The sequence below is a fragment of the Tyto alba genome, unplaced genomic scaffold (genome assembly GCF_018691265.1).
Source record: "Tyto alba isolate M040663 unplaced genomic scaffold, T.alba_DEE_v4.0 Super-Scaffold_7, whole genome shotgun sequence".
Taxonomy (NCBI): Eukaryota; Metazoa; Chordata; class Aves; order Strigiformes; family Tytonidae; genus Tyto; species Tyto alba.
This window is the reverse complement of record NW_024881328.1, coordinates 23,774,023-23,800,881: the sequence shown is the minus strand read 5'-3', so window position 1 is coordinate 23,800,881 and position 26,859 is coordinate 23,774,023. Positions and strand designations below refer to the sequence as shown.

The 26,859-nt window shown below is 38.0% G+C and overlaps 2 protein-coding genes and 1 long non-coding RNA gene across 14 annotated transcripts in view; 2 read left to right on the top strand and 1 right to left on the bottom strand.

Moving 5' to 3' along the window:
• LOC104368620 (neurabin-1) overlaps window positions 1–7,440 on the top strand; it is a 44,328-nt gene extending 36,888 nt beyond the window's left edge. For all 6 annotated transcript variants that reach the window (XM_032989663.2, XM_042783896.1, XM_042783894.1 and 3 more), the window contains 2 exons: window positions 4,447–4,635; window positions 6,025–7,440. In XM_032989663.2, coding sequence (XP_032845554.2) covers window positions 4,447–4,635; window positions 6,025–6,192 — 357 coding nt within the window. In that variant the 3' untranslated portion in view covers window positions 6,193–7,440. The remainder of the gene's footprint in view (window positions 1–4,446; window positions 4,636–6,024) is intronic.
• Window positions 7,441–9,348: 1,908 nt separating this feature from the next.
• On the bottom strand, window positions 9,349–22,887 carry PDK1 (pyruvate dehydrogenase kinase 1). Of its 5 annotated transcripts, XM_042783902.1 has the most exons (12): window positions 22,652–22,753; window positions 21,822–21,901; window positions 19,151–19,292; window positions 17,600–17,671; window positions 16,779–16,963; window positions 16,399–16,488; window positions 16,041–16,118; window positions 13,968–14,044; window positions 13,178–13,276; window positions 12,128–12,238; window positions 10,840–10,953; window positions 9,349–10,711 (listed from the first exon to the last, which is right to left on the bottom strand). In XM_042783902.1, the coding sequence occupies exons 3-12, from the start codon at window positions 19,258–19,260 to the stop codon at window positions 10,571–10,573; spliced, it is 1,077 nt and encodes a 358-aa protein (XP_042639836.1). In that variant the 5' UTR covers window positions 19,261–19,292; window positions 21,822–21,901; window positions 22,652–22,753; the 3' UTR covers window positions 9,349–10,570. The 5 variants fall into 5 exon arrangements, with proteins under 5 accessions (XP_042639836.1, XP_032845560.2, XP_042639835.1 ...); XM_032989669.2 differs by lacking the exon at window positions 21,822–21,901 and having other exon boundaries at window positions 22,652–22,887; XM_042783901.1 differs by lacking the exon at window positions 22,652–22,753 and having other exon boundaries at window positions 21,817–21,902.
• The window catches only part of LOC116960873, an 18,026-nt gene continuing 13,759 nt past the window's right edge, over window positions 22,593–26,859 (top strand). For 2 of the 3 annotated variants that reach the window (XR_004406637.2, XR_004406638.2), the window contains exon 1: window positions 22,986–23,105. This is a non-coding gene — a long non-coding RNA (uncharacterized LOC116960873). Of the gene's footprint in view, window positions 22,697–22,985; window positions 23,106–26,859 lie in introns of those variants that run through there. The other variant, XR_006164523.1, reaches the window with a different exon arrangement.

The window sequence follows — 26,859 nt, the reverse complement described above, 5'->3', positions numbered from 1 at the left end:
ACAAAGAAAAAGGAATATAGTGGCGGTTCTGATACATAGGTAGAAACTAGATACCTTGAAAGTCAATGTTAATTCTCCTAGAGAACTAACTCCTTTGGCTGCAGCAGAAACCTAAAGTCTATACTTTGGTAACATTCTGAGATACTGTCTCATTCCATATTTGACTGATGGGCATCCTTATAAATTAAATCCTTTATAGGCTAGGAGGAATCATTAAAAGCGGAACACAGTCATCTTCCAAAAGTGAGTTAAAGGGCTTGCCAGACTGGTAGTGATAATGTTTGAGGAAAAAAAATAAATGATGGTTCATGAATGTGGGGATTTGTTATTAGTTATCTTAAACCAGGCTTTGGTGAAAATCTTAAAATATTCCAGTAATACACAGAAAGTCAGAACAGTCTTACAAACAATGTTATAAACATGAAATCACGAACAAAAATCTGGGGCATCAAAAATCATATAACTAGTTTAGAGGTTGCAGTAGTGGATTCATTTATTGCAGATTTTTACCAGAGTGACAGTCACAGATCTAATGAAAACCAGAGGAACTTCAGTTAATATCTGTCATTGCAAGTGCTCCTTGCAGTTTTTTGAATGGAATGAGTCATGAGTGGAATATGTGTTTCTAAAACTTTCAAGCAGTATAAATCATAAGATTTTAACACAGCTATATGTCTTATTGAATACTGTTTTTTTCATCAGTGTTACAACTTTCAGTAAACTTCTGTTTCTAAAACTCAAATGAAAGTTGTCTATTACTAATTGTGCATGTGTAAAGTCATGACTTAAGCCGTTTTTTGTTATAGATGAGACTGATTCTACTGTTCTTTCTAGTTCATATATTGCTTATGCGCATGACCAGTGAAAATTGTACCTTTTCAGTAATTACACTGATTATCAGGGTCTGTTCTGAGGATAATGATAAATAAACTCTGATCTGGTTTCTATTCTGGAAAGCAGTATGTGTGAAGAAAAAAAGGTAGTTCTGTTCTTGGGGGTTTTTAATTAGTAGTACAATACATTTAGGTCCAGGGAAAAATAAGTAACCAGTCTTACAGCAATTTTGGATATTTCAAATCCTTAAGTCCTTCACAAGTAGACTTTATACCTGGTGCTTGTTGTTCAGATGGGTTCATATATATACATTAGGGATCATGCTAGCCAGTGTAACAAACCCTCCTTTCAGAGGAACAGGCCACCACGTGCTGCCCTACAAATGCTGGAATTGTTAGTAGACAGGAGGTGGAAACACCTCTTAAACCTAGATGGGAGCAGCAGTGAAGAGTCTGCCTCTGCTGGGCAGGTACTCGCAGGTGGTTTGGGGAAGTGACTGTGTGGTGACAGGTTGTTGGCAGCCAGCTAAAGGCAAAGGCACCTCCACTCACAGTTGTTTAACAAGCTAGCTGGTAATCCCTCATACCCTTCTAAAGTTTTTAGTCTGTTAAATGGTGTGGTGGCATTGGTGTTTTCTTGGGTTTTGTATTTTTATCTTTAGAGCCTTCAGTATTTCTGTACTTGCTTTCTTTTGCCTTCTTTTTTCACCTGTGTTTTTATGCAGGAGCACATGATTTCCTCATGTTTCCGTACCTTCTAAGTAGTTTTAGTTCTGCTTTCTGAATTTGCAGACAATCGTGTGTGTTTGTGTCAGCTGTTTGGGGGACTGTAACTCTGATGTACAGACAGCTTGTGACAGTCCTTCTGCCTCTAGAAGGACAATAAACAATTGTAAAAAAAATTTATGTTGAGGTGTTAATTAATGACCAATAAGCATTATTCAAAAATCAGTGTTCGTCATCTTATTTTTCTATACTTTTCACTTTCCTATTCATATTCTGAAAAAAAAAAAAAAAAAGCAGTTACAAATGTGCTTTTCCCTTGTGCAGTAGTGAAAAATTCAAATTATACAGGGTTAAGTATCTTCATGTTCACTTTCACTTCTGTGAGGAGATGGTGTCTAAGTGGAATCTACAGATTCAGGTTTTGGTACAACTTATTCTGCCTTTAGGGTTGTGTCTTTACCAATATGGAGTAGGAAGAGTTTGTTAGCAACTGATGATGCTGAAAGCCTAGTCTGGAATTTGTAGCTCAGTTTGGAGGACTCCTCCGTGGTACCGTCTGTTTGCTACTCTACTCCGTGCTGCTTAGAGGAACTGATGCAGAGAACCTCTGAGACTGTGTCGGGGAACTGCATTCCCCTGGTGAAATGAATGAATCTGGGCCTCTTTGTTTGACAAGAGTACACCTTCTTCAAGTACTTATACTCTGAAATTACAGAAACAAAGTTGTTGAATGGTTAGCACAGATTAAATAAAACTAGTGAGTGAGTTCCGACTGGAATAAAGCTTTTTACCCATTTCTCAGTGTAAAGGATATACATAGAGAGAGAGAGACAGAGAGAGATAGGTAGATATACACACACCCCAAAGGATAAAAGTGTTTGTGTGTTTATATATATTAATATATAAAATAATGATAGAATATATATTTTAATATTTCTTGCTACTGATAGACCACACACAACTCTGAGATACAGGACAAATTTGAAATGTAAAAAGTTTCCCCTTTTTTTGTGTATTCATGAACGCTTGCTAGTATGAGACAAAATAAAAATATACCAATATATATTTTGCATTACAATATCAGATTGAGGAGTGCTGTTATCTAAAATGATTTAAAATAAATGGACACTTAAATTCCTTTAGTAATTTATACAATGAATCTTCATTCTCTGTACAAAGCATCTCAAGCTTGATAGCTTGGATAGAAAACTCATTGTGCACCAGTTGTCTTGATACAGATGCTGTATAGAGCACTTCAAGCAAAACCTCTTCTAGAGCCCTTTGCTGTTATTTTATGAAAATTGCTATTCTTTTGCACAATAGGAGGGTAGATGTGTTCACACTTGTTGTATCTACATAAGCATTTTAATTTGGATTACGAATTAATTTTTGAAGTAAATCTCCTGATTGTCCCCGCTTGCCTTACCTTGATTTATCTTGGAAATCAAATCGTGTGTGTTCCTGGTACATTCCAACTGAAAATCCTTTGAAATGCTTGTAGTATGGATTTTAGGACCTCAGTCACAAGCTGTTCTGCTCTACAGACCTGTCCCTATTTATCTGCACTACCTCCTAATGTAACTGCTGTCCTTTGTTTTACAAACCAGGGAAAGAAAACCATTTCTAATTATATGTAGTTCTCTGATACATCAGAAATTTAGAATTGTATTTGTTTCACCTTAGGTGTGTGTTCCATGTTGCGCTCTTGGTTCCAGTTTACTGTATGACCAGATTGTGTGACAGGCCTATGTCTCACTGTCTTTCACTTGCAATCACCAGAATTATTTTGTTATATTAATCAACTCTCCCAAATTTTCCATCAAAGGAGTTGAATTTTGTGAGAATCCCTTCAATTGGAAGCTGTGGTTGTTCACCTGAAGCTTACAGGGTCACATCTCAATTCCATCACTGGAAAGATGCCAGTTTCGATGTTTGGTTTACAAATGACATGTGTAAGGCTCACTGGAAAAAGAGGCCATACTTTCTGCTGGTTTGCAAATATGTTTAAGTAGTAGAAGCTGCCTAGTGGAGCAGTCCACAAGTCTAATTCAGCCTGTACTCAATCATGAGGTCTAGTGAGAGATCATTTTGAACAGTTAATAAAACTTACGGTAGCTGATGTTACTGATCCAAGTATCACACTAGAATTTCTTCTGTACAGAGCTTGAGCTCTGTTTTATGTAGCTTTTCTTTTGTGGTGAAGTACTAGAGTGCTTTAGGGTGTACAGCAGTACCTTCTTCCCCTCAGAAGCCAACTGAAATTGAAGCAGGGAGCTTCAAGAGCTCTGTGAGCTGGCAAAGTGTATTTTCACTGGAAGGCTACAAGCTCCTATGTTTCTGAAATGGTCTTCTACTAGGCAGACCCTTTAAAATGTGATGGAATTAGATGAAAGACTAAATAGTCCTCGCTTCTTAGAAATGCACCAAATGTAGTAAAACTGTACTTGAAACAGTCTCCAGATTTACTGACTGCTAGAATTGCTTTTATTCTGGATTTCCTTAACAATAATCAATAATACAGTTGAAATGCTACTTAATTCTTCTTGATACTGTGTAAGGCAGTTTCTAAAATTAGGGTTGAGGTACCTTAACCGCCTGAGGAAGCTTGTTCATTGTTAGGATACATCAAATTTTAGTGAATGCTTTGCTATATAATTTCTTAGAGAAACCATTGATGTTCTCTATTTCTGACTTAGTTTATGTTGAATGTTGTAGTGTCTTTTTGTTTATAGCAAACTCCTGGGAAAACTGACTGTAAACTCTGATCTCAAGAACTTAAGTCCTTTTGGAGCTAGAGTATGTTTAAAAATCTAACTAAGTTGGCAACTGGAATTCAACACACAGTCAAGTAAAACCTTGCTTACAGTGACTTTTCTCAATTGGTTAGGCATTAGATGATGAATTTACAACAACAGGAAAGCAAAATCAATGGCACAGTAGACCTATTTCTGAATGGACCACCCAGCAAGTATGCCACTGGTTAATGGGAATGAATATGGAACAGTATATTAAAGAGTTCACAGCTATGAACATAGATGGACAGCAGTTAATGCAGCTCGACAGTGAAAAGTTAAAGGTATGTGAGTATCCCAGGATAGATTTCTGTATAAATTTCACTGCTTATTCAGACATGGTTTTAACCTACAAAGTCTTGTTTTCTTGTTTTCATGGCTTTCTAATGGATTGGATAGAGTTTTGTTTTTGAAATACTTGGGAGACTATACAGATAGATGAGAATGTAGTAGTTGGTTGTACAATTAAAGACAAGATGGTTTGAATCAGAAAAATACCAAGTATTTTTTCCTTGTTTGCATCTTGAGGAAATCAAAGTAAACATAATTCCCCAAAGGGTCTTGATATCTCTGTCATCAATCTTGGCCCAATTCAAATGCATAGAATTGCAGGATCCAGTTTTAGAAATCTGTTTCTTCCACATCTCCTCTTCAAATAGGCTCAAATCCTATCTGATGACCTTCTAAATGTTTTTGTCTTTTAATCCTGCTGAAAACATCTATTCTAAATCTTTTTTTGGAGCCTTTTCTTGCCATTTTTACCTGTGGAAGCTGGATGGTATGTACCCCTTAGTGCTAGGAACTTCTAAGTTTTTTCTTTCTCTTTAGATTATTAGATGACATTTTGAACAGGCAAGATGTGTGACTAAAATGAGGTTGATTGGTCTATTCTGGCATAAGGCATATTATTGTTAATGATCAATAGTAGGATTTGAGTGGTTTAGGGAGAAAAAAAAGTGTCAAACTTCAGTCTCCAAAATACACGTGCATTTTAGAACAGATGTGCAACACTAAAAGTCCTGTAATTTGTTAAATAAGTAGTTCCTTGGACACAGAGGAAATACCTGTTACTGGTCTGCCAAATGACTGTCTCTATTTGGGGAACTTCAGATGTTGAAGCGTAAAGCTTAATTTATACCTAATGCCATTCAGAGTTCCCTAGAGTGTGAGCGAGTGCTGTCTGTAACTTGGAATCGGGTACTGCCATCTGCTGATCAAAAATCAAAGCGGGCCATTGACTTACTGAATACACTTTTTAATAATACAGTCTAAAATCCTTAATATTAAAAATTAAAGAGTAGTTACTGAATATAAATTCCTCTTGTATAAAAAGAGCTAGAAAAATATTTTAAGACTACTACTTATTATGTGGTTTGCTGGAAATTCTTAGGTGTCTATGTGTTTGTAAAATGCAACAAGAAGCTGTTACTGCACAACCAAACAACAGTAGGCTCTTGTTTCCGTACTTGCCTTGTTACTCAGATGATAATTTACAATACCCTTGAGGACCTACATCCTTATTTTTCAAATAAACAGAATATCTTGCAGCAAAGTGATTAACACTTTCTTAAACTGTTCATGCACAAGCACTGTTAAGTGCTGTTGGAAAAATTAATGACGAGGTGTTTTTCTTGTTTTTCTTTTTTTTTTTTTTTTCTTCCCCCCTCTCAAAGGCTTTGGGAGTTTCCAGTCAAAATGACCGATCAACAATAAAGAAAAAAATTAAGGATATTAGAAAAACACAAGAAAAACTGGAAAAGCAGAAGGAAAAGGTTCAAAAGAAGGAGAGAGAAGTTCGCAAGACTGGGAGAGTGGTAGCCACTCTTGAATCAAGCTGCTAAAATGACCCTGTTTTGTTTTAGCTCAGACTTGCTTCATCTTGAGGAAGGTCAGCAGATTTGTATATAATTGTAAAATTGAGGGAGGAGGGAAAGTGCAACAGTTTAACATGGTAGGTGTTTTTTTACTTTTTAATTATGGTCCCTCCCCATTACAACCCGATAAAATTAAATAATGTTTTCAGTATTTTTATTCCTAGTTGACTCTGCCTGTACTAATAGACAATAATTTAACTTTCTGCCTTAAGTAATATTTGTGCTTCTAAGACCTCATATGCCCTTTTCATTACAATTGATGTTTGTGAGAAGTAGAGTATGTTATTAAAAATCATGCCAGTATTAGTCAACCAGCATTTGATAGAGTTGAATCTGATAGAGGGACAATAGAAAAATCCTGCCAACAAATTCAGTCTGTGACAGTCTGTTTATCTGTTGCCACTAAAGATGTATAGTAAAAATTAAGTTTAAGAAAACAGTAATGTCAAATTAATTTAAAAAGAAAGCATGTATTTCAAATTTATGGATTATTTTGTTTAAATTCTTGTATTTCTGGGATTTTCATTCAAAGTTCACTGTAGTAGCACATTGTTTTTGAATTCTGTGCATTGGAATTTACTGAGAAAATAACAAGAAATATTAAGTAGTTTTCACAAACTACATACACTAAGCATAATATTAAGTTTTCTGTACACTACACATATGGTGTTGGGACAAGGTTTAAACCTATAAATAAGATCTTTTTTTAACCTATTTTTCCTAAATACATAGTTTTATAGATTTATGCTATGAATAAGATCAATTTGCAATACATGTATTTCTCTTTTCTACCTGCTACAAGATTTTTGCGGACCAAATTTATATATTTGCTAATTTTAAACTATACTGTTTTTCAAACTTAAAATACTGAGGAAAGAATTGTAGGAAAAATTATCACTGAAGCACTGGGTTTCTGCATTGTATTTAAATGTTCGATTGTAGACTACAGGTTATTTCTCTTTCTTTAAAGGAGGATTTGATTCTCAGAATAGTTTAGAACATGAATTGGTGTTTTGTATATTTTACATACTATTTTCTAGAGACACTACAACAGCACTTCCTTTAATTAGATTATTCCAGAGACATAGACTAGTTTAATCATCAGTTCCACCATAGACTGGACTAGAACAAAACTTACATAATTCGTTTATGTGAACCAAGTTCTCCTTTAAATCTATGGACTGTTTTTCCTTTTAATTAAATGAAAGAACTTCACTGTTGCTGTTTCAGTTTTCATTTTTTTTTTGTATAAATGTCTTATGAATTTCGGTAAACGGCCTGTGTGGGAATGCTTCTGCACAGTATGCATTTCCAAAATAAAGTCTGAAAATCGTGGTAGTAATTACGTTTAAAAAGAGGTTCAATTTTCAGTTTTGTGCATTAATTCTTTGGTCAAGATTTAACTTATTTACTTTGTTTCCAGTATCTTTGAGTTTGTAGTCCAAACTTAAAGATCTTGAGCCAGAGAGGAATGCCGCCCTACTGGTAAAAGAGAAAGGAATTAAAAGTATGGAATGATCAAATGCTTAGGATCACATATGTAAAACCACTGTTCAGTTAATTCAGTCAATGAAGTTTATTTCTCCATTAAGTTTTTTCAGCTAGAACAGAGAATATTGATACACTATGTATTACCTTTTTACTTTAAGCCTACTGAACTGAATGTTGCACCCTGTGAATAGTTTGTTTCTCAGGAAGGAGACTAGTGGAAATAATGGTTTCAAAGATTTGCCTGTGTGCAGAGCTGCTGTAGTTAAAGCGGGTGCCATAACAGGGATGATAAACTCACCTGGCAAGAACACTGATTATCAGAGACCACAGCATTTAACATCTGTCAGATGCTAAACAAGAAGGCTGACGCCACGGAACTAGCTTAGTAACAAGCCACAAAACCACCAAACTGAAAGTTTAATTTTTAAAATAGTTTTAATGAGTAACTGTAGTGATTCTTTCAAAAAATTAAGTTAACATAAACCAAGATTAATTTTACAGTGCAAGACTGAGCTCATTTGCATACAAAACTATTAATCTTAGCATTTTGATAGCTGGTATACTGACTTTCTACAGTGATTCACTTCAACTTAACCAGTGTGCTAGCGATGACTACAGTACAGTAATGAAAGACAAGAATTATCTTCTGAACTTCTGTTTAAATCAATGTAATCAAAGATCAAACTTGTAAGTAGGGTTAAACACTGTAAACCAAAATATTACTACGTTTGTGTTTTCACCACAATCATTTGGGGCGGTGGTGAGGAGATAAATACAAATGTATTTACACAACAAGTTGTTCTAATAATCAGAATTCAATCAGTAGCTAGCTGAGATCCTGAAAGAGGTTTTATTTCAATACCATATGAAATACTTTAATAGACTTTCTAGAAAACAGACTGTGTAGTTCTTAGATATTACTACAATCAGTTCAATTAAGTTAAATGTTTAAAACTTAGCATAAAAGCTAGTATGTTCAGAGTTGAGTTTTTGAAATCCCTTGCTGGTAACTTTCAGCTTTAGTTGTAGCAAAAGCAATAGCTGCAAGCATTCCCTCTAACTTTTGCACAGGCTGTTTTACAATATGTGGAATTTCTCACATACATCCTCTTGCAGGGTTGAAGAAGAGAACAGCTATAGATTCTGCTCACTTGTAGCCATGCAGATTGAAAGGTATGCCTCCCTCAGAGTATATAGTGTGTATATAGTCCATTCTGTAAACTACCCTCGTTAAAGTGACCTACATTAGCTTGACCAGGGTATAAAACAATTTTATTTTTTCACAGAACTAAGCTAGGGAGGTAGTAGGTGATAGTCTTTAATCTGGCTCAGCTACAACTAGAACAGCATGACTTCAGTTTCTAATACCAGCTATTTCTTTCACTTGTGGTATCTCACCTTCTGCTCCGTGCAGAGCTAGCAAACTAGCACAATTTAGGCTTATTCTTTGTGAGAGGGATTATGCATGTCTGTTGCAGGACAAAAATCGCAGAATTACATGCAATGAATTAACTGAGAAAAGGATTAGTTCTCAGCATCTTTAATTGTGTCACTCCTAAAATGTTCAGGAATGACAGGGATTGAGATAGAACACCAATGTGTATGACTTGAACAAAGTGGGCACAATAGGCATTAGAAGAAGTTGAATCCTTTATTAAAAGAAGGACTTTGTACCTGAAATGTAATACTCATTCCACTCTCTATCTTTCCCAGAATGTTTTGACAGTTTGCCTTTGATTAAACACATTCTGCTTACCTTATTTATGTTCTAGTTTCCACTTACTACGTAAATGAGGCCAGAAGCACATCACAAATACAAAAGCCTTTTCAAAAACTGCTAATTTAACTTTTTCTGAAATACTCCTGAGAAAGTAGTTGCTCTTGTCAAAGAAATAGATGCCCAAATAAGGGCAAATTTTAAAAATCTGTTCATTAAAATAGTTTCCATTTACAGCTGTAACCTAACATACCCGAGTCTGAGATCTTACTAGGGCTAGAACATTGATACTGAATTTTGGTATTACTTACAGAAATAAAAGCAAATGCAAGACAGCATATTTTTACTGTACACATGCCAAAACTGTTTGCTAATTCACAATGATCATGGCAAGATAGATTTTTCACATATATTAAATATTCACATTGCAACCAAAGAAGTATGACTGATACCACATACCTGAGATACATTATACCAGTGGTAGCAGCTAGAACTGATTTATTTATTTTTTTATCCTTACAGACCTAAGTGTGATTTCTACAGCTGCAGAAAACATTGATGTAGGCAAGGTGTGTAGGTAACATATCTAACTTTGCAAAATTAGGCTTCAGCATGCTTAAGATAAAAGAATAGAAAGTGCCATACAGGTGCAAAGGTATAGCAATGAGCTCCTCAGTATTTCTTCCATGAGTTTTCCATTAATCTGTAATTTGTATAATTAAAAAATGCTCTGGTGGGCTTTTTCAATAATTCTTCTATTAAAACAATTTTGTAATTATATGAATTAATGCATTTCTCACCAGACGTAATACAAATTACATTAGTCCCTGTAAAACCCGAAATCACTGCTCCCTTGACGTAGCTACTGAAAGTAGTCATAAATAGAAAGTGAAACAAATTAACTGTGACTTTCTCACTTCAAATGTAGAAGTATGTACAGGTTTGGGGATTTTCTTGGGGTTTGTGGTTTTTGTTTGTTTTTTTAATTCCAGAAAAGAGTAATTGCATTAAGCCTTCTGTTATTCCACTTAAAATTACTTTCACACATCAAATGTGGCTCAGCATCCTGGTGTAAATCAGGTCTTTTAAATTCCCTTTACAGACATACCTACTTCTTACGAACGGTTGAGGAAAAAGCTATATACTGCGAAAAGTGGTCATGTCCTTTGGCTCACTGCTTGGCACACACCAGTCATCGGCTTCATGGTTTGCTTTATAATGTTTCCAGGCTGCTTTGTTATATACAGGGAGTCTTTCAATTGATTCTGTTGATAAGGCCTGTAAGTAGAGAAGACTGTAGCTGATGATTCTTTTTAATTGAAGTTACAGTAACAGAACAAGGAGTCCCATTAGCAGTTATATTAGAGTTGCTGATAAACTTAAAATGGTGAAGTGTTACATCATACCTTTATGTAAATAACTGCATCTGTACCATAGCCTTCTAAGGAATACAGTTTCAGGTCTCCTTGGAAGTACTGTGCGTACAGACGTGATATGGGTAAGCCATAACCAAATCCAGCCTGATCCAGGAGAAAAAGTGTATTTTCATTAATTGCATCAATCAGTGGTGTTTTCTGTTTAAACTTAATAGGTAAACAGACAAACTAAGCATGATGTTTGATGGTAAGAGAAGGAGTTCAAATGTTAATTCTTATGTCCCCCAGAACCATGATACACCCCAGAAATGGAAGAATGCATGGGTGATTATGAGAAAAGGGTTTTATCCCTTTGTCACAGGGCTGTTAGATAACACTTCTTGCATTACGGTAGCTTTCTCAACAAGACATGACATGATTAGAGAGAAAACTGTACTGAGTCTGTCTTGTGCCTCATGGAGCTGCTAATCTTAAGAACACTGAGTACTCAAGTCAGATACATTTCATCATCAGTATGTATTAAAAAGTTCCAAGAAGCAATGTCTGTGAATTTGTAGCTTACATTAAAATTCTGAAAAGCCCTGTCTGCAGTAGCAGGACACAGCCCTGAAGTGTTAAGTATTTTTTTTTTTATTTAACCTACTGAATTTTAGAGATAATTTCCTGATGAACATACACAACACTTCTCTGTGAAGATCTAGTGTTAGAGTTGCAGTCGTCTAGAGGCAGAACACTATATACATTTTTAAAAACATATTTTGAATGATGCAATGTGAGAAAGTAAATTCAAGAAAGCTGTTCAGAGCTTCTTACTGAGAGGTAAGACTTTATTTCTTGTGCATCTATTAAGTTCACGTGAGACCAAAGTGGATTCTTCATACATCTTGTCACATCTGCATACCTTCATCCTTGCTGGGAGGATGGTACAACTGGCTACACAGTACAAATGAAACTATGGACGTGATGTGAAATAATTGCTGTAATTATTTTTCCTTTCATTCAGTGGCCACAAAAAGAATTCGGAGTCCTGTCCTTACTACAGTACATGCAGCATAGCCAGGTGTGCTACTTGAGGTAGCTGATCTTTATATTTGATAGAGAAAAACAGAATCTTGGACAAGTTTAATTAATTTTTGATATTTTAGGATTTTATGCAATTTTCCAGTTATTTTCAGAAAAGTATTTTAATTAAGGTATAACATTCAAATGGTGGTACTCATTATATCTATAAAATCAGTACTTCATAGTTTCGGCTAAATGGTTTCTTTTGTGATAATTAAACATACCCAAGATGACAAGGTGTAAAAGATTTGCATACCAAAGGTGTAGCTCGTGACGTCTCAACACGTGGACGTGGTGCTGTTGAATACATGTAGTTGAACAGTCTGTCAATTTTCCTCATAGGAACACCTCCACCACGATCACTCATCTGGTACAAGAAGTACATAATGTACCATTATGTCCCTGAATACATTTTTATAAAAGACAGCTCTCAATGACCCAGAGAAAGTTCAGGTAAAACATAATATAAAATTGTCCCCATTAAATTACGGGTTTTCTTAAATTCTCATCTCTTGGCTACAGCAATGACCAGAAAGAGATGAAGCCTTCCCCTTCATCCCTTATCCAAACCATTTAAATAAAACACTGCTCTAAGAAGCATTTATAATCTCTTGGAAGCAAGAAAATTCTACTTAAACTGTGCATTGCTTTTAACTTGCTCATAGTTTAATTTTGTCTGAAGTCACTATCTCTATCTTTTATTAAATGCCAGGTTCTGTGTATTTTTATCTTTATTCCTCAGGTATACTGCCAGTTAAATATAATCTATTAAAACCTATTACTGAAGGAGTAAATCAGAAGAGTTGTTTTATTACAGTTTAGTTAGACCTATGAAAAAGCCAATGCTTGCAGCTGGTCTTTGAAATCCAACATGAATGTTGTACAGAAAAAGAAGAAATTACTGCAAACTGTACTTCAGGGAGGTTTGATTTGCATGGAATATACAATGCCTATTTCCCTTTTTTCAGTTGTTTCACAGCTGTATAGCTCTGTCATTGTCACATACAAAACACTGATATTGCAGTTGTATAAAGATGCTACTTCATTTTTAGTCATGGCAAGACATGAGCATGACAAAAGCACAGAATTCTATTGCACAGCCTTCAGTGTGACTGTGCAGCCTCCTTGTTAATTTTCTACTGATGCAGTATGTGAAATTCCATAATGGTCTTTCACTTACATACTACAAAATCACATACAGTCTATTGTTGGAACCAGACCACCAGCTAAAGTTAGTAATATGCTGCCTATGACAGGGAAAAAAAATAATCAAAATAACCTTCAAAATAATAAAAAAAGTGGGTACCTTCACAGTTAAATCCTCATTTCCCAATGTGACGTGTACATGAATTGGAGGATAAATGCATCGGTCAGCATTATGTTCCATGGTGGCTCTCATTGCATTCTGCAATTTTCAAGTACAACTTAAATCCTGTTCTTACCACTTTGAATATTATCTTAAAATATCAATCTAGGCAAGTTATTTTTATCACATATTTCAGAATTGGGACAAATGTATATGGTTTTAGAATAGTTTTTTAAAATATATCTGGTTTATTCAGTATTAGTATTACTCAGTATTAGTATTTACATTCAGACTTCAAATATTTAATTTTTTTTAAACAAACGTCTGAATATTTTAATGTGTAGTTTTATTTGTGTAATTCTTTACAATGCATAGTACATGCAATATGACACAAAGATCAAGAAAAGTCTAGAATTTAATTGCTTGAGGAAAGCTCTATAGTGCCTGTTACACATTATACCAGATTTGAAGATGTCCCCAAAATTGTATATCTTATTCTCACTTGCTTTATTAATTAATTTCTTTATACATTATAAGATTTTTTAACAAAGTTGTCTACTCAGGTGTCAGATATATTCAGAGGCTAGGCAAAGGAGATACATCTACCAAAGCTGTTCATTTTCTATGCAGTTACTATTTGTCTAAACAGTATCTTCCTACAGTCAAATAGTGAGAGGTTTGCACTTGCATAAACACACTGCTATCTAGAGTTGGTTTAAAAAGTCAAACAAATACACGTCTTCATTTAGTGAGGCTGTAAAAACAATTATGTAATGGTAAGTGCACAAACCTTGAAAAGTTCAAAAACCATGTGATAGAGATGTGAGGGCACATACACGACTTGCATGGGCTGTCCTGGTGATTTAGCTGGAGAAAAGAGAATCTAAATCATTAAATAGCGAAGTAGGTATCTTCTATTCCTTTCTGCAGTAATTGAAAATATTGGTGAGAGAATTTACAAGAGAAGGAAAATTTGAACAGAAATATTTTGGAAAGTTGTGTGTTAATCAAAAGTCATACTCGAGCTTTTTGGATGTGCTTGCTGCTTTAGAAATTAATCTTAAAACCATTATGGCTTTAATGATTAGGGCATGTAATAGTTGCTTTCTAATACCTATGAGGAGGTTATCATGAAGATTCAGTCAAGCTCTTCACATGGTGGGAGAACAAGAAACAGTGAATGTAAGATGAAGTAACAGAGGTTCAGACTGGACATAGAGAAAAACTTGTTACTGTGACAGTTAAGCATTGAAACAGGTTGCTCAGAGATGTTATGTAGTTGTCATCCTTGGAGGATTTGTAAGACCAAACAGGATAAAGCCCTGAGCAACATGGTCTGACCACATCGCTGTCCCTGCTTTGAGCAGGAGGTCAGGCTAGAAATCTCCTGAGGTCCCTCCCAATCTAAATTATGGCCCTATACTGGACCAAATAGTTACTACAACATAGCCTATTCTTGGATTCATGTAGAAATGAGCTAATTTCTAACAACAAACCTTGACAAAAATTAAATAAGACAATTCTGTCTATAAAAGTGGTATAGTTTTCAAACATCTTTTAAATAACAAATTCTAGAAAATATATCATGGGAACACATTCATTAGATCAAAAATTAAGGAGAGGTTGCTCAGAAAATTCTGCTGGCTCTTAAGGTTTTTTCAGTTCAACACATCAATAATTTCTCACTAGACTGTGTTATTGACCAGTGCTTTATGAACATAAATGTTGGAGACTAGTGATGTCAAAAGATTTAGAACAAATTATGTACCCATCAAAAATAAAAGAGGGGAGTGGGAAAAAAACAAAACCAACCAACCAACCACACTTTGAAATACGCCAGGTTCCTGTCTTCAAGTTAACCGCTTCCCTCCATGCCTTCACCCCCAGGTCCCATGCCTAAGGTTTAAATAATAGTGTCTGCTCTCAGCTGTGGGCAATGAATGTGCCTTTGGCCTGGATCAGGTTTCACTCACCTTCACAATTCATTGAGCAAAAGGTCACACCTTTTAAAAAACTGGACTATTTGTTCTGGCTTCTGGAGCACATACACCATTAAATGACGCCTCAGTACCGAGAATTAGCTAGCGTGGCTGATAGTTTCCTACAACTGTTTTTAGTCTCATACTCCAAAGATGGAGATAAACTCCTTAACCTAGATACAGAGTGACAGGTTTGTACAGTACGAAGAAAAGATCTGGAATATGTAGTCAAGGCCGCGCTTTGCCTTTAGCTTCATAGGCCAAGTTACTCTGGTTGCACTTTGGTTTTTGCAGTTACTTGCAGAAGAAATTTTGATTGCTTGTTTTTGAAGGTCTGTCTGAACTTGGCATTTAGTATCTTGAAAAGTAGTGAGTAGTGTCAGAAAGGTTCTTTAGCGTTCAGCAGGACTATGAGGATCATAGCTGACCTCAGATCATAGCAACACAGTTGTAAACTGTTTTTTGAAGTCACAGCCAATGGGTTCAAGTAATTTTTACCATGACTTGAGTGTATTATATCTAGTTACAACTACAAGAATATGATAGAGAAGCGTCACAAGAAATGCAGAGAGGGTGAGATGCAGTAGACAGTGCAGGGTAAAGACATACCTGAAACCTTAGGGAGGGAAGGAAGCTGCTAACATTTGTTACATCAACAGCTGTCGCATCAAAAACTTCTCTACTGATTTCAGTTTTCTAATTAAAGGGAGGAATAGGGAAAGCTTTCTGCCACATTAAAAAAAAAAAAAAAAAACACCCTAACTATTTATGACAGTAGATACAAATAACACATTAACTATATGAAAAGTAGGACGTTTCACCACCAGCTACTTTAGAAGAAGCCATTACTACATTCAAGAGTGCCTTGTCCCATATTCTCTTACCATTCAACTCTTTGAGGATGAGTTCTGGAGAGCTCATGTAATATAAATCACAAAGTCTCTTGGCACTTTCATAGCCATCTATAATAAAAACACCAAAAGTTACATTTTTTTTTTCCTCCTTTCCAGTTTGCCAAAAAGAAAAACAAAAATTGAAAAGACTGTGCACTGTCAGGGAGTTTTTGTGTGTTCTCACAAAAACTGGGTTTATAGGAAAAACAACAAAACTGTGTTACATTTTAAATGAAATTTCTGCTCCAGATAGGAAAGAACAGCATACAAATATCAAGATGTGTATTGGCTCTCGGTATAGACATTCATTTAAGTTTTCAGGATTCTTGTTCTTATCTGCTGAATTTACCTCTAATAACTTCAAGAACACTGCAGCTAGGGTCAATGCTTCCAATGTGTTTTGGATGAGCTGGATTAATTTTCCCACCAAACAGTAAAGCTGCCAAAAAAGAAAATATTATTTAACACCCAATATGATTTTATAATTTTAGTTTGTATCTTCAGTTTTGCTGAACAGAAATGTATAGACAGTTTATAATTCCAATCTTCACCATACTTGAAATCCTAGTATTAATAGATATTTCAAGAATTGTGTTATAAATTAATTTGTAAATAGCAAACTGTATTCCTAAGAAGCATTTAAGTATGTATTAGGCACTTAAAAATGGAAGGAAAATACACTGACATAGTACAGGTATTATTTCCCCTCCTTTCAACAATGGCACTTACAGTGTTGATTAAGGAGCATTCTAATTGAAATGCGACTCATGTAGAAACGGTCTAAAAAATACTGCACATTCTGTGAGGTCACTGGATCAATGCCAAAGCTTTCCTTGTACTCTATTACTCCTTGAGCCATCGTAGGAATTACATCATTGTGCCGATTGCGGATTTTTATCACAGTATCTGTAAAACTAAAATTAATACATTGTTAGTATTTCAATTGAATTTAACACTCTGGCAGATTGAGTGCCTACAAAAATGCAGACCGTTATGTACAGAAGTATCACAGGTGTGCCTACAGCAGTAAGAAGACAGGTCAGTCTCTTTACAGCATGTTTCAAGCGACTACTGTTGAAACAATCAGTACTCAACCATTATTATTTATAAAATCATTATTTAATTATTTATTATCTTGGTTACTACCAAGAAAAAGGGAAAACTGTGCCAACCATTTTCATGAAGATCATCCCGTGCCTGTCAAATGGCAGTCATGGTCAGCCAGCCATGACCAAACCTACTCTACAGGTGAGAAGTTCCATACATAAGGTCCAACATTACTAGGAAGGAACTGGTAAGCATTTGGGCAAGTTTAACATATTCACAGCTTCTTCAGTGTAACAAAAAAAAGCCCTGACCAGAATGATATGGCATAAAAGTGCTTTGTTTCATGTTTTAATGTACCCTCCTTTTAGGAACAGGGGTGATGTTACTGCAATTCTTACGTAAAGATTGGAGATAGCTGAAATTTTTCTTATGCTGTAGTTTTCTTGCCAGTCTTTCTACATAATATTAACATAATATTAACATATGTGACAGCAAATCCTTACCTATGAATAGCCCCTGAATCTTCTGAGCTTTTGTCCTTAAAGTCAAGGATCTCCTGAAGACTTTGGACATACCTTTAAACAAAAGAAACATGACAAAGACCGATTCTAATATGACTCCCCAGATCCCTTTGGTTTAGCAATTTATGGTCTTCCAAGGTTGCTTGTTTCCAAATAATTGTATCTGATATATCTCATTGACCTATCCCATGTGAATTTTGTTAGATCATGTTAAATCTATTCATGGTATCTTCTTCCAGAATTTCCAGAGGAATAAATTCCACAATTTAATCAGAATGCATAAAAGGCCTTCTTTGTGTTTTAAACCCAGTAGGTGATCACTTATTTGGAGGCCCAGCAAGTTCCTGTTATTAGAAAATCTTCCCAGCTTGTTCGTGATTTAAGTATTTCTGACATCTCTTTCCTTAGATGTGTCTTTTCTAAGCTGAAGAATTCTATTTGGTTTCTCCTCACGTAGATTGTTCCAACCCTCTGATTATCCCTCTTGCTCTTTTCTGTTCAGGATGGAGTGACTAAAACTGCATGCAATTCAGAGGAATAATGGGCTAACACAGTGGTACAATTATATTCCTCCCCATTTGTTACTTAGTTCCTAACACTGTTTGCCTTCTTGCCCATCAACTGACATATTCAGAAGAATATCGCCAGTAGCATCAAAATTTAATTTTCCTTTGTAAGCAAGCAAGCATACAGGGAGAGGAGGTTCCTCTCTGTGCTCTACTTTGCATTTGTCCAAGTGGAATTCATTTCCCATTTGATCAATGTCATGTAGTATCATGAGAATTTAAGCATTCGTGTTTCATTAAAAGCCTTCATCTTCATTGATAGCTCTTTTTATATTCAGTCATCTAATCAATCCCACTTATTCACTAGCAGATTTTCTGTTCCCTTTACTTTAAAAGCCTTTCCAGATAGCCACATGCCTTTAGCTGTTGCCAAGCAATGTCTTTGTTTTGCTTCCATCTTACAAAAGTTTATGCTTATGTGTAAGTTCCTTACTTGAAAGAAAATTCTACTTTTCAAAATATGTTTTTTTTATTTTAATAGCTTCGTATTCTTTCTGTTGTTTTACATATTTTGGCTTTGGGAGCTTCCTATTGCACTTTCTTCATATTTTCTATGCCTTTACTCTCAATCTGCAATAACCCGTCTTTTAAATGGTTTCTACTATCTTCTGCAAGCATTTTGTGCTTTAGCCTGCTTCTGTTGGTTTCTTCCACTAGCTTCTTCATTTTAGAAGTCCCCTATTAAACACTGTTCTGATGGATTTTTGTTTTTACTGAATTCTCATACATGACTATCTGCAGTACTTAATCATTTTTAATTCCTTGGTGGGTTGGTCCTAAAGGTTCTTTTCCAAGTCTGTAAATTTAGTTTCTCATTTATGTCACATTGGCATATTTATTCAGTCTAAATAAGTGATGTTCATGTAACGAGCACATGAAATGTTCTTTTTGTAGAAGGGAATGAGTTACCCCATTTGCGTATATGCAGAAGGTCACCCTTAAAGGTACGAAATTACATTGTTCTTACCAACTCTGCACCAGCTGAACTGAAGGTGTTCTTAGTAGGTTGTCTGGAAGCAGACTTATTTCCTTCATTATGTTTGCCAATCTCACAGGCAACTCTTGTCGCAGAAACATAAATGAAGTCTTTTCACAAGCATTTTCAGATCCTAAAACCAAAATATATATATGACAATATCAGAATAAAGTCAGTACTTACAGTAGAGAACTACACAAATTCTTACTTTCTTGCATAAGAAGTCTGTGGTTTGGTTTTAAAGTTGACTCAGCCAGGCTGGTAAGCCAATGTTTCTTCCATGGCAGCACCCCGTTTATATTTCAAAAGGTAAAGTCATATTGAAACCTACCAGCCCTGTTGAGGTAATGACAGTCTTCAATACATAAAGAGTAACTAGCACAGTAGTTGCAGACCCATACTCTTCAACTTTAAATATCGCTTCTATCCATGTAAATTGTTAATTTTATTTGCAGCAAACATTGACTGCAACTAGCACTGATCAAACAGTATGTCATTCTGAGCATGTCAGAGGGGCAAATGAAACCAGCAAACTATGGGAAGGATGCTCGAGAAGGTATCATGGTCCCATACACCCTGCTTGATCAGTGTTCTTACTGAATTACCACAACTCATATTTGGAACACTTTCAGAAAATAAATTTGTAATATTTCTCTCATTTGCAGCTAGATCTGTTGTAGTTTAAATTCACTGTCCTATAGGAACAGAAGACAGATGAGTGAATCCACATGAATGATGAGAAAGAAGTGAAAGCAGGACAAGTGCTATGCTTTGTGCTTAAGTCATTATGATAGTAGTTCTCCCATACATTTACTTTTTACATTTTTTTACTTTTTTAAAAGCTAGAAGCTAAATTCCTGCACCTGTTGATAACTGACCTGTCCTTTTATAAGGACAGGTGTCATCTGTGCGGGTGGTAATTAAGTGTGGTTATTAAGAACAAGACCTAAATTTACTCCCACAACACCTGTTTTGCTATGTGAGGAGGGTGTGGAATGGGGAAGACGCTAAGAAATGCTGTGCTTCATTTTCAGACAGACTTCTTTCTAGACTTCCAAGAGTGCCATGTAAACACTGTCTGAACTTAATAACCTGTTCATCTGCTGCAGTGAAGTACATACCTCAGGCTTAAGTGTTTCACAACAGGTAACTCCTAAAAAATTAACTCTGGTGTTTCTGCTCAGTTCACTCCTTCCATTTGGCAAGGGGGAGTTGGGGAAAAAGATTAAAGGAAGGGACATGGAAAAAAAAAGAACTTGGGAGTGTCTTCAACAGAAAAAATCTTCACCAAATTGAAATGGAGTAGCTTAGTTTGATGCATCCAGACTGAGATACATCATAAACTATGCTGATGACAGAATGTCAGTTAATAAGAAAGTGAATAGCTTACAAGAAAATCCTCCCCAGGAACACTTACCAGTATTACGCGTTGTCTACATATGACCTCTGCCCAGAAACCTTTCATTCTTCTCCCTAGTTAGATTGCATTTCAGGCATGACTGTTACTGGCCTTTCCCTTTTCTCAGGTAAAATTCCATGAACAAAGCAGACTGAAGGTATTGGAATGTAAAGATAATCTTCAAATGCCTCATATACTCAGCAAATGACATTCCACAGATTAGTTTTGTAACTGGAGGCCATATCTTTGCAACCCTGGGTCAAATATGGAAGACAGCTTAGGGTAAACAAGACTTCAGTGAAGGGGCAAATGACTGTTTCCCTGTGCAGCTATGGTCTATCTAGGTAAAGAATGGATAAGACTCCTACAGAAAATACTGAGCACTTAGAACCCAAGATATGACTGATGTATATGATCCAGACCTAAATTTGCTTATGGAATATTTAATTTGCTAGATCAAAACCTGGCGGAATTAAGAGTAGACGTTTAAAGTTAGCATTACCAAATTTGATGATTTCCTTTTTGATTGTTCTCAGCAGCAAAAGGAGCCAAAATAATCCCCAACTGAAACATCATCAGATTATAACGGCTACAGAATGACTTACAGACAAATACTGGTTCAGTGTTGTACTCTACTCTTTTTTTGCCATTATTAGTTTCTACTATCTGTTAATAAATTCTTAAGAAAGAGACATATTAAAAAAAAAAAAGTTAAAAGTTTTCAATATTATCTTTACCTTATATTCAGATACTAACAACAAAAAAAGCAGCTTAACTTTTGACATGAGTAAATACTGTGCCTTGAAAGTAAACACTGATTTTAAAGTAAGCATTATTTTATCATTATTTTAGTGGTAAAATAACACAGATCAAAGTGAACTCTGAATTGCAAGATTCTTTCCTTAAAAGTATGGTAGCAACAGAATATATTCTGGTGGGGTCCCTGTACAAATCTGGAGTTTTAAATATTGGATACATTTTATTACAACGTATGAAACATTGAACAAAGTGACAATGGTTAGTTAAGAGAAACTTTTCTTTGTAAATCTTCCTATTTATACAAAGTCTGGGGTTCTAGAATTAGTTCTCAGTTATGCTTTACTTACAAAAACATAAAAAGCAGTACAACTAATAACTAGTTAAATGTTTGTATACAACATTTATGTAAACATTTATGCACCAGAGTGCCTTGAGTACAGAAACAGCATGTATATGGCTCCATCCCCAGGTTTTGAAAAGGTGTCTTGGTGTGACTTACGAGACCTTTCTCTGTGTAGTCTTTGCTTTGAAGCAGAACTGAACAATTCCTGTGATCCCTTTTGTTTCCAAGCAGTCTGTCAAACCTGGGAGCATTACAAGTGGTTTTAGTGCAAAGTATAAGACTGAGTATCCCGATTTACTCATTGTCAAGGCTAGATTCCCAGTCCTCCAGGATAGCTCTTGGCGTTTGTGTTCTGCTCCTTCTCTCACACACCTTCTTAAACAACAGCACTTGGGTAAGGTATTTTTGTAGGGCACAAACGTGTAACTGAGAAGTGATGATTGTTCCAGCTCCTTGGCACCAGCTGAGGTTAAACGTCTCTTGTGCTTGCTATACCTTAAAAGGTTGCATGCTGCTAGCTTGCAAAAGGCTTAACAAATCTCACCTGAGTCACTACTCTAACAGTACCAACTGTCCCCACCCTCTTCCCAACGCTGCAGGTTTTGCAAAAAAAAAAAAAAAAAAAAAAAAAAAAACAAACAAAAAAAACCCACACCAAAAAAAACAAACACCAAAAAACCCCAAATAACTACTTTTGTGATGCCAAAACCTGGAGGCTTCAGCTGAATTTCAACCTTGCCACAGTTCCAGTCTCTGGGGAAGGAGCCAACGGGGGCTCCCTTCTGGAAGGAAGCAGAGCTTTTTTTTCTGCCAAAAAGGCCAGTATTAAGAAGTGATAAGCAACGGCTGAAGAAGGCGGCAGCGCTAACACGGGGGGAGGGGGAGTTTGCGGCCGCCCCACCCCCGGTCCCGGCCGCTGCTCAGCGGCAGCTGCGGACAGCGCGGGGGCGGCGGCGGGCCGAGGGCAGGGGGCAGCCCGGCGGGCACTCACCGAAGTCCAGGAACTGCTTCATGGAGAGCGGCGAGGGGGAGAAGCGTGAGTAGAAGTCCACCTGCTGCGGGATGCTGCCCGAGGAGGCGCCGCGCAGCAGGGCGCGCAGCAGCCTCATGGCGCGGCCCTCGGTCCCCCCGTCAGCTCGGCTCGGCTCGGCTCAGCCCGGCCCGGCCGCCATTTCCCGCCGCGCCAGCTCCCCCGGCCCCTGCCCAGGCCGCGGCCTCCTCCGCCGCGCGGCCGGGAGGAGGTGCCCGAAGGGGGGGGTGTCTCCTCCCGGTCCAGCCCCACGCAGCGGCGACGGGGCGGAGGAGAGGGCGGCTCCGAGGGAGTGAGGCGGGGAGGGGAGCCCGGAGCGGCCCGGCCCCCGCGGGCAGGGGCGCGGGCCCCGTGCCTCGGCTACCCGCCGGGAGAAGGCGGCGCTTGGCTCCCGGAGGAGCCCGGCCTCGGGCAGGTACGGTGGCGTTACCCACGGGGGCGCAGGGCTAGCGGGGCGGGAAGCCGTGAGGGGACGGGAGGCAGCGGCCCGGAGGGGTGGCGGCGGCCGGGACCGCGGGGGCCCCGTGGCGGGCGGCGTGTGGGCTCCCGCGGCGAGGTCGAGGGGCGCCCACGCAGCGGTGTGGGCGCTCCGCCGCGGTAGGGCGAGATGAGGGTTGGCCCCTGCGGTGCACAGCGCGCTGGGGGCGGGCGGGCGGCGCCGTGCTGCCGCGTCCCTTCGCCGCGATCGCGGCGGGGACTCCGCTCCCCGCGTGGGTTACCCGCGGGGCGGACACGGGAGGTAGCAGAAACCCCCCCAAAAGCACCGGCTTTATTCATGCCGCTGCCGGCCGGCGTGAGGGCAGGGCCTCGCCCCGAGGGGTTTAAGCCGTGGTTTAACAGCGCTGTGTCGTCTTACTCGTGCTCCTTGTGCCCGCCCAGGTGCGGGATGGTGTGGGAAGGGGCACCGTGGCCTCCTCCAGCCCTTCGCGAAAAACGAAGGGAGGGATACTTCTGTTTCAGCTAACAGGAAAAAGAAAAAAAAAATACGGAGGGGATAAATAGGGCTTTGCAGATATACTCCCGGTCGGTCAACAATGAGCACAATATACGTCTGTCTGCCTTGGCTACAAAGTACTTGGGACCGTATGTCACCTAAATCCCTTTACCGGCTGTTAGGATACTAATGCATCGTGTGAGGTACCAAACAGTGGTATTGAATAGTTGCTTACCCTAATTGGGCAGAACTATCCAGAACATTAACAAAAAAGGCAATTTAGAGTGATTATATACATTTCTGATAAGCTTACTGCTGTGTAGATATTGAATCCTATGTACTAAAACAGTACAGTAGTGGATCAGGCTTTATATAGTTTGCTTCTTTTACTGTGGATACTTGTATTTGCCCCATAAATTTATCATAAGCAATCAACTCTTAAATATTGCTTGGTTTCCTTTAAACATGCCTTGTACCTGTGACTTGTCTGTGACGTGACAGTGGGCATGAATATCCAATAGCCCCTGCTACAGCAGGATTAATTCTGCTATTTGTATCACATTAATCTGTTCAGTGCTTTGTTGGATTGCTTGGAGCCTCCCATTAGAGAGATGAAGGTACCATCATGAATTAAGGGCTTTTTTATTTTATGTTGCATTGAAATAGAGAAAACATTGATTCAGTCTGTCTCCAGAGGTAATTTTCTCAGCAGTAACTGCACCAATAATATGTAAGAATGAAACAGTATTTCAGGATTAGACTGTTTCATCTGGTTTGTGGCCAGACTGCACCTCCATCTTGTGCTGAAAAATGAATGGCTTGTTCTGTTCTGGCCAGGGAGCAGTGGCTAATGGGGCGAACTAACAGCTCTTCTGTCTCTGTAAGTTGTCTACAAATACAGGTTACTGACAGATTTTTCTTTTGCTGTTTGTAGGCCACCCCCAGAAGCACCAAATAGTAGCTTACGCTACTCAAGTTTATAATAGATTGGGACTTCTGCTTATGAATTTCTGCACTTAAAACCATTTAATAATGGCCTCTCAGCTGTGAGCCAGCACTGATGTAAAGCAGTGCCTGCAAGCACTAAGTTGGGTATTTCTAAGTTGTAATTTCTTATGATGGCTCTGGATTGGTTTCATCTTTTATGCCTATATGTTACTGTCTTGATGCCTGATGTTTCAACTTACAGACATGCCTTAAAAACTGGCCTACTGCCTAAAGTTATCTTTAGACAGCAGTCCCCAGCCAGATGTGGCAAAGGCTGTCAGAGGCTTTAAATAAAACATTGCACTTTGCAAGGTAAGGCCCATTTTCATTTATTTAAACAGTGAGCACTTTTCTCAGTGAAAATCACACAGGGTGAACAGTCACAAAAGTAACTGTGGATAAAGAATTGTGGATAATTCTTTAAATGCTGTGTTCAGCCCAGAACAAAAACAGTCTCTTTACCTAAAGGCCTTTTCTTGATCTTCTTTAAATTACTGATCCATGTAAACGTGTTCTGTTAAAATGTTGGAGAATATTTTGAATTACCTTTCTATTTTCTCCCCCTTCCCCATCCCTTTTTAAAACCTGTTTCTCTATTGATGATCTTCCAGGGGCTTACTTTGATCTGTTCCAGTGTGACACCAGCTAGAGTTCTGATGTGCCAGTTTCTGTACGTTCTTATGCAAACCAAAAGGAGAAATGTAATAATTTTGTCATTTAGAATTTTTTTACTGATATTCCTGCTTATTGGTGTTCTTGAAATTGTAATACATCTAGATCCATAATTTAAATGAGACAGAATAAAGCAGCAGACTTCAAGGTAATTGAAAACATAGCATTTAGTTTTAACCTAAGCAATTACCTTTTTTTTTAAATTATGCAATGTAAGGCTTAGTAAGATATTTGGAAGCATAGCATTCTTTCAGGGTGTTCCATAGAAAGACTTCTTGGTTTGTTAAAGTGATAGTATATATAACCCCTTACCAGGAGTCACAGTTCTTGGTTGCTGTATATACTAGTGCTTTTTTTCCTTCCAAAGTAAGTGCGTCATACGTTAAGAAGAAAAGTTGCAAGGCACAGATATCCATAGAATGTATTTTTCTTTTCTTTCAATGCTTTATATGCTTTGCTATGATGCCTGCAGAGTCCTCTGATCCATCTATCCGTGTCTCTTCAGCTTGTGTTGTTACTCCTCACAAAGGCTTGTTGTTGTTCTTAGGTTTTTGTCAGTAAATTCAGCTGCTTTTGCTATGCTAGAATAATCTTAGGGTTACATTGGTTTGATGTGGCTTTGGTTTCTTTTTTGCAGGAGTAGAAATAAAAAGATACAAAAATGGCAACAAAGTTGGTCAAAAATATGGAGTGGCTTCTGTAGGAGTTATTGTTGTGGTGTGAGCTCAGAGGGCAACTGAGCACCACACAGCTGCTCACCTCCCCCTTCTTCCTCACAGTGCTGAGAGAGAGAAAATAAGTAAAGCCTCAGGATTTGAAATAAGGACAGGGACGGATGACTCTCCCATTAGGGTAAGGGGCAAAAGGCAGACTAGTTAGGGGAAGAAAAAAAAATAACATAGATTTAATACAGATACTAACAACAACACTTAACAGACAGTAGGACAGTGAGAAGCATTACCACATCTTGAAAATATCTTTGCTCACCTTCTCTTCTTCCCAGGCTCAGCTTTGCTCCAGCTTATCTCTACCTCCTCCCCCCAGCGGCACAGGGGGCAGGGAATAGGGGGTGCAGTCAGTGCTGCAGTTGCTTCCATCTTGGGGGGGGTGGGGGAAACTTCTAGAATGCCTTCCCTCTGCTGCAGCATGTTCCCCCTCTCACAGGAGACAGTCCTCCACAAACTTTGTTCAACTCGAGTCCCTCCCACAGGATGCAGCTGTTCTGAGCTGCTCTGGTGTGGGATACCCCATGTGTTGCAGTCTTCCCAGCACCAAACTACAACAGCGGGGGCTTCTTCCCACAGAGTCCCAGCTTCCTTCAGGCACAGCCACCTGTTCTGGCATGGGGCCCCCACAGACCAAATGTTGGCATCGGCTCCACTGTAGACCTCCACGGGGGGCGGCCCTGCCATCTCACCACAGGATACGGGGGTTGGTCTCTGCTCCAGTGCACCTTCCCCCTCTTCCTCTGTTCTTCCACTGACCTCCATGTTCACTTAGGTGTTGCAACTCTTCCTCGCAGCTGTTCCTCGCAACTCCCACTCCTCTTTCCAGTTTCCCCTTCTTCTTAAATACA

Excerpts from the sequence above, each read along its gene's own strand:
- PDK1 (XM_032989669.2), bottom strand. The coding sequence starts at position 22,769 with ATGAGGCTGCTGCGCGCCCTGCTGCGCGGCGCCTCCTCGGGCAGCATC. Across the intron at positions 14,045-16,040 it reads CATCCTCAAAGAGTTGAATG|CTAAATCACCAGGACAGCCC; the intron begins GTAAGAGAATAT and ends TCTTTTCTCCAG. Across the intron at positions 13,277-13,967 it reads TGGTTTTTGAACTTTTCAAG|AATGCAATGAGAGCCACCAT; the intron begins GTTTGTGCACTT and ends TGAAAATTGCAG.